A 6646-nucleotide genomic window follows, 5' to 3' on the forward strand; every position below is an offset into this window, starting at 1 on the left:
GATTTTCTGTTAGTAAGTTCAAGTGCCAGGTTGTATCATTCAGCAACTAATGATTAAGTGGGATTTGTTGTAACCGTTTTCGTGTGTTTCGTGTGGTTTCGTGTGGATTTGACTTGTTGTCTTTCTGCTCGCTATACGCTTTAGTCCGTCTTAGCTGAGATTCAGTGAAAGAAAATGCTCCGGAACAGAGACTGGTACCCTGCGAATACAGCCATCGCTCCTCGCCGCTAGGGACGTTTCTCGCCGTTGCATTCGTAGGCTTCGTGACTGGTTGCAGAAATTCGCTGCTTAAGTTGCTTGCCAAGGTGCGAGGAGCAATGTCCAAAAGAGTAGGACTAGAACGTTCATTGGAACTGATTACCTGTACAGGCTTTTATCCTATCCGACAACCGCCCTTATTCCGTAATCCAACATTCATCGTTTAAGTATTTTCGACCGTAGAATAAAAAGGAAAAACTAAATAAAGGCGGCAGTATAAATTTATACGCGGATAGAAAAAGCTGACGAATGTTATTTCTAACTAATTGCATTTCGGATGAACTTGAATCATCGTTGATTGTAATGTGGCCGTGACTTTGTAATCAGATGACTTAAGCTTGGACTGCTTCAGTGGAGGTAGGAGCGCTCAATTTATAAAAAAATAAAAGTAATTCTCTTGAAATACTGCTACCGTACATAGACAGCACCTTTCCCTTTCCTTAGAACCCTAGTTTTCAAATTCAAAGGACTGCAATACCGCTTCTTTTGTGCAAATATCTCTGTTTTCAAACTCTTTATAATTGTTCCTTGCAGATTTCATGATCCGTGGTTTGGAAAATACTTTGATGGCGATCCATCCACTGGACAGATGCAAGACTATAGCCCATTACCTGTACTTCACATCCACCTGATGAGGCTATGGACGGCTTGGCTTGATAACTTCCCTGAGGACTTTGTTAATAATCCTGTTATTGCGGTACGCTTGTGATATATACCTACCTCAGGTCTTGATAACTTCCCGGAAAATTTTATTGATAATCCTGCTATGGCAGTAGACATGTTATAAAATGTTCCCCGAGACAATTTTACGTTGGGAAATTGGTAACCCACAAAAAGTCATTTCCCCGCGGGCAGTAGTCAATTGCTTATTATTAAAACGACTAGTGTAACGGCACGCGCACCTTGTGGTGTTTTGACTGTCCACTTATGTTAGATCTGTTTTTTCCCTGTTTAGTCTGAGTTGAGTGAGGTTATCCTTCCCTTGAGGCAAGCTGGTGGACCATACCTTCCATGTGCTGAAATGTTAGAGGATCTGATTCAAAGCCTTGAGGTAATTAAGCAATTAATACCACTTTGAACTTCGTTTTCAGCAGCAAACTCGAGGTAATTACAGTATAAGCAAACTGAAAATTGAGGTTCACTTCGGACGCAGCAGTTTTCAAAAACCGGACTTGATACAGTGTAATAAAATAAAAAAGAATTGTAGAAAGCCAACAAACGAAAACAAATGCCCCACTCTTTTATTGCGTGACTCCGGCCCGTGCGGCTGCGAAGGACACTACCCTTCTCTACAGTATTTTGTCAATTTGTTCCGCTAAGTTGTAGGTCCGCCTTCGTTTCTCGCGGCTTCGCCGCGCGTTCGCTCGTTTCTCGTGCTCGCATTCCACTGTGTCTCAAACGAAAAATAAGAGGTTGCGCGCAGTCTACCTAAGTTGCTATTGTTTTGAACTTCTCTACTTGGTATACAGCCTTGTTCTTGGCGCTATAAACCCGTAAGGAGGGATGCACAGTTACAATTTATGATTTGCGATATGATTTCTGCATTAGTTTCGCTAATGAAGCGGTCCCTAGTCTCTTTACTGAGTCAAAGTTGTAATTCACAGGAACGAGCGTCCAAGAAAGGCCATTTGGATAGATTCCTGTCAAATCACTGTCATCACGCTATTCTCTATGAACAAGTGAGTACATAATAATCGCCAATCCGATAGTAATGTATTCAGAATATACAACAAAAAGAAGGCATTCAGGATCGTGTCTTATCGAACCTTGGTTTTACAGTGAAATCGGTTCTTGGTGTTGTTGTTGTTGTTGTTCATACTGTAAATGCATGTTAACCCTTCAAGCCCCAATATCAACATTCAAATTGTCGAGATTTCCTTAAAGAATAAGTTAAGAGGATTTGATTCAAGATCTCAACATTGGACAGCTTTAGATTCGAGGACGAATACGACTAGGAGTACGCGACTTTCTCAATACTAAGTAGTGCGCGCGTGTGAGCCAGCGTAATTTTGGCGGGAAAACGTGAAAGCCATCGTCATTCTACTACGGGATTTAGCGAGAATGTCGTAGTAGGGGGAAACAAGTTACCAAATGTAAGAAGTTTTATCATTTTGCAATCGGGAGAGGGCTTAACCGTAAATAACCGTGCTAACTTTTTTAGTGAAAAAAAAGTAAAATGAAGCTTTCCGGGGTCTCTTTTATTTAAGAACACGCGCAAAAACTTTTAAGTTAAATCTCCTACTCGTGCTCGTTCTTGTCATCAAATCCAAAGCTCTCTATTGTCACAGCCTTTACTCTTGATTATGTATTGATATTCAGTGATTTTGTTACCAAACCCAGTCCAGAACTGATGAGTCCCAGTAAAAAAAAAAAAAGAGTCCGAATTTGAAAATGCTTGGGCCTTTATGTAACCAGACAGTTAATCTGAAGACAGACTCCAACACTCTGTATTACGGTATACCGAAATTAAAATATGGTCCTTCTATTTTACAACAAAGGCTAAAAGAAACATACATCGTTAAACAACAGCCATAATAACTGCCACAGAAATTACACGAACGGGATATTTGTACAAATACTCATGTTCAGATCGATCGATCGTTCTTTGTATCCCACGGGACGCATTTCATGAATTATTTTGCGTCTTTAAGGATTTTTTTGCGCCAGGGACGCAGGACGTAGAGGTAACAAAATCACTGTGTATTGTTGCTAGAAAATTGAGGTTGGTCACTCCTGAGCTGGGACTTACAGTTCTTCCTACTTTGTCATGCTATCAGGATATGTTTTATCAACTGATCTCTATTATTGTTCATTCAAAATAGTTCACCGTTTCTGATTGGCCTAAAGCCCGACGGCTAATTCTTCGTAACCAACCGGTGCTGACCAAATTTGGAAGGTGTGAGCAATATACCATCGATTCGATGGTATATTTGGTTAAAAACACGGTTGATCGATGATATATTTGATTGGAAACGAGGCTGCTTGGGCAATAGACCATTGATCAACCTCGTTTCCAAGCGCGGCTGCCTAGCTGTTTATTCACGAGTGAGTTAAAAAGGAAAATGGCGTTAACGGCTATCCGAAGACGAAATAGCGGAATTTCTAACTGAAACTGCGGAACGGAAGAAATGCAAGAATACACATAAATATATCGCTCGTTGGATCTTATCTACTTTTTGAGAAGTGTCTGCAAGGGAAAACGTCTGTTTATATTCGGAAAACGTGCCGATACATAGGCCAAAGGTTTAAAGAAAGTCTACGAGGAGGTAAGCTTGTTAAGAACTTATTAGAAATATTTTGAATGAATAATAAAACAATTATTAAATTTGGCTTTCGTATGATGTGAAAAATTATGCAGATCTCGTGGGATTTTATCCACCTCGGCCCTCAGCCTCGGTAGATAACATCCTTCTCGATCTGTATAATTCTTCACATCCTACTCAGCCCCATTCAATAATTGCTCACTGGTCACTCTTTTACTGTTCTAGTGTCAGAAAGCAATTGTCAATGGAAGTCTTCCCTGTACTATCGAGGATGCTGTTTACCTCAGTGGCCTTCAACTTTACATAGAGGTTAGTAACGGGCTATTTATCTGTTGGGTAAATGGAAACCATTAATTTATCCAAGGTATCGATAATTCAGGAAGAAAAATAAAGGAAATCCCCAAGCAATGGAAATACCCAGCAGGAGGTGTGGATATCGGTCACAGTACTAACTAGCATAAAATTTGGCGTACTTCTACTTTGAATTGCTTTAAAATTATTAATCATTTTAAAAGCCATATCGTACAATCGATAGTATTTCATTTGATGACCAGTGAGCCCGATATCAGTACGCAAAAGACGTTTCTTTTTCTTAACCCACTTCTCCTGGGCTTATTACTTCAAATTAATTTCTCGTGTTTTATTGTTAAAACTTTGTAGGATTTATTACCAGCAGAAGTCAGAGGAAAACCACGGTTATTTTCATCGTCCAGTAGAGAGAAGTAAGATAATTTTTTAATAAGAATTTTTGGTATAAGTTGGCAACATGCTCATTGAGTTTGTAATTCCTATTCGTTGTTAGATTGTCTGTATCTAGGATAAAGACGAGCTTGCATTCATCAATGTACAAAGTAAAGAACATCGCAAAAAGGTGAGTCTATTGGTTGTCATGGTGCTAGTTTTCCTGGTTTGTTGACTGTCAATGTACTTGAAGTGAATGTTTTAGGGCCGGAATCCCAGTTGAGAACAGCGGATGAGATTTGTAGGGCCTGTTAATAAACCTTAATCATGATACCCACCATCTTTAAGCAATGTCTCGTGGTATTTCAGGGGGCGAACAAGAGAGAAAATGTACTAGTACGTCTAATCGCGGTGGAGTTTGTTTATTCAAACAAAACGGAAGACGACGATTTAATAGTCATGCAAATTGTACAATTCGAGTTTTCACAAGACATACGTCATTATTGTTTGCTGTGAGGACATCTACAGTCGCTACTACGTCTAGAAAAGTGACAATGATCACTTCCACCCATAATTTGCCATTGTCGTCTTTGAGATGAAAAGTTCTTCATTTTATGTTGTCTAGAATAAACAAACTCGACCGCGATTTCTTGCTTTGGCAATTTTTTTAAGTTGTTTGGCCCCTTAGATACCACGTGACTTTGTTTTTTATCTCATCAGTCCCTTAAGTGCGTGTAAAGATCGCGGGTACCTTGAATAAGGTCTATTAAACAAATTCTATCTTAGTATGCTTCGCAGAACTATGAGCATAACATTCGCTGGTTTAACAAGGGATGCCCAGAGCACAACGTATTCCCTTTCTAAAGCATTACGTGATTTTGTTGCTGATTTGTAATCATTGTGATATGCGTCGCGTAGGATCAAGGTCCAGTACGAACAGTTTGTCAACAGTGGCATGACAGAGCGGAACGCCAAACACAACTTTATTGACTACTGTCAGGCCATGGCTGGCTATGGGTGTCAGTTTTACAAGCTCAAGGTATTAAAAATATAGAAAATGTGCTACTTAAGTGTTACTGTCAATCGATCAAGATGTGCCTTTTCTGCGACTTAAAATTTTCAATTTACAATCACAATTGTCGATGGAAAATTGACTGGCAGTTGTAACTCCTAGAAGTTGCGGATCACTATGGGACGTTTCTGGGAAACTGCCCACCTACCCCACCCCTAAGCCAACATTTTGCCCTACGTGAGAAGTAAGTTTTGATGATGGCTTAGGAAAGGGGTGGGTGGGCAGTTTCCTAGAAGCGTAAAATGATCCGAAGATGCCATCTGTTTCTTCAGAGGATCTGTTTTTAACGCAGCCCACTTTTCTACAGCATTTGCAAAACCTTTCTTGTGGGAATGATTGTTATTTGCATGCGAGTAACAAATTTGCACTTACCCTCGTTTTAAAGCAGAGGCTTGGACAACTGGGAAAGAGTCTATCATTTCTGAAATTAGCAGTTGTTAGTGTTATACCTTTTGACGCAATTTGTGAAACACGAGAAGTAGTGTTTCTTTTTATTGTCCAAAAAACAGAGAATTGTTTAAGATGAAAAGAGAAAACAAACAACCAGTATCGAGTTCTCTGAGTGTTGGATGAAATGTTTTTGTGTTACTTGTCCAAACCTTTTCAATGTTTGATGTATTGAATTCCTTTGTTCGTCATTTTCCAGGAGTGCTCAGGCACCATTGACCCTAAGGGTGGTGCGACGAGGTGTTATTTTGCCGTTAGTCCAAAGAAGCTTACTGTCTTGGACGATAAAACAAAAGTAAGAGTCGGTGTTAAATAGTGTTAAGAGTCACATGAAAAGGTTCTTTGAAACCCGGCGAAAAGTTAAATGAAGGGTTATATGTTTATAGAGGTGACGTAGTGGTTTGGTCGGAAGGTCAGTGGCTTTAGTTTTGTTTTAATAAAGGAGCTCAGTTTTTTCTTTGTAGTGATGTTTAATGTTATGTTAATTAGAACCAGGTAGATTGGAAACTCAATAAACTGTGCGCAACGAGCGCGTTGGATGGTAATTTACAACATGAAAAGTGATTCAAAAGTGGGTCTCGTTAATTTTATTAAACACCCTCTCGCGTGTTGGTGAAATCTAGTTATCAGTGTGGATGAGGAGTAGTGCAGATATTGACTGAATATTAACATAATTATTGGAAATGTTGTTAGGCAGTTATTGGTACTTGGCAGCTGAAGGAGTTAAAGAGATGGAGGCTTTATGCGGATGAAACCAGACTCCGGGTGGAATTTAACAATGCGACTTTCGAATTCGTGCTCGAAAACAAAGGGTGAGTCAGTCACGTGAAAGTCCATTACATCACGTAAAAGTTTTAAGTTTTAATATGTGGTATGTGGATTCTCTAGATTTGAAAATCCATTTTGGATTTTAGTCGTAGAGTTC

The 6646-nt window shown here is 39.5% G+C and overlaps 1 protein-coding gene across 1 annotated transcript in view; it reads left to right on the forward strand.

The window, feature by feature from the left end:
• LOC140925879 (uncharacterized) overlaps positions 1-6646 on the forward strand; it is a 43204-nt gene that overhangs the window by 19489 nt on the left and 17069 nt on the right. The window contains exons 17-25 of the mRNA XM_073375721.1: positions 793-955; positions 1214-1309; positions 1863-1937; positions 3747-3830; positions 4182-4243; positions 4324-4392; positions 5121-5241; positions 5921-6016; positions 6415-6533. Coding sequence (XP_073231822.1) covers positions 793-955; positions 1214-1309; positions 1863-1937; positions 3747-3830; positions 4182-4243; positions 4324-4392; positions 5121-5241; positions 5921-6016; positions 6415-6533 — 885 coding nt within the window. The remainder of the gene's footprint in view (positions 1-792; positions 956-1213; positions 1310-1862; positions 1938-3746; positions 3831-4181; positions 4244-4323; positions 4393-5120; positions 5242-5920; positions 6017-6414; positions 6534-6646) is intronic.

This window comes from Porites lutea, chromosome 2 (assembly GCF_958299795.1).
Source record: "Porites lutea chromosome 2, jaPorLute2.1, whole genome shotgun sequence".
NCBI classification, from domain to species: Eukaryota; Metazoa; Cnidaria; class Anthozoa; order Scleractinia; family Poritidae; genus Porites; species Porites lutea.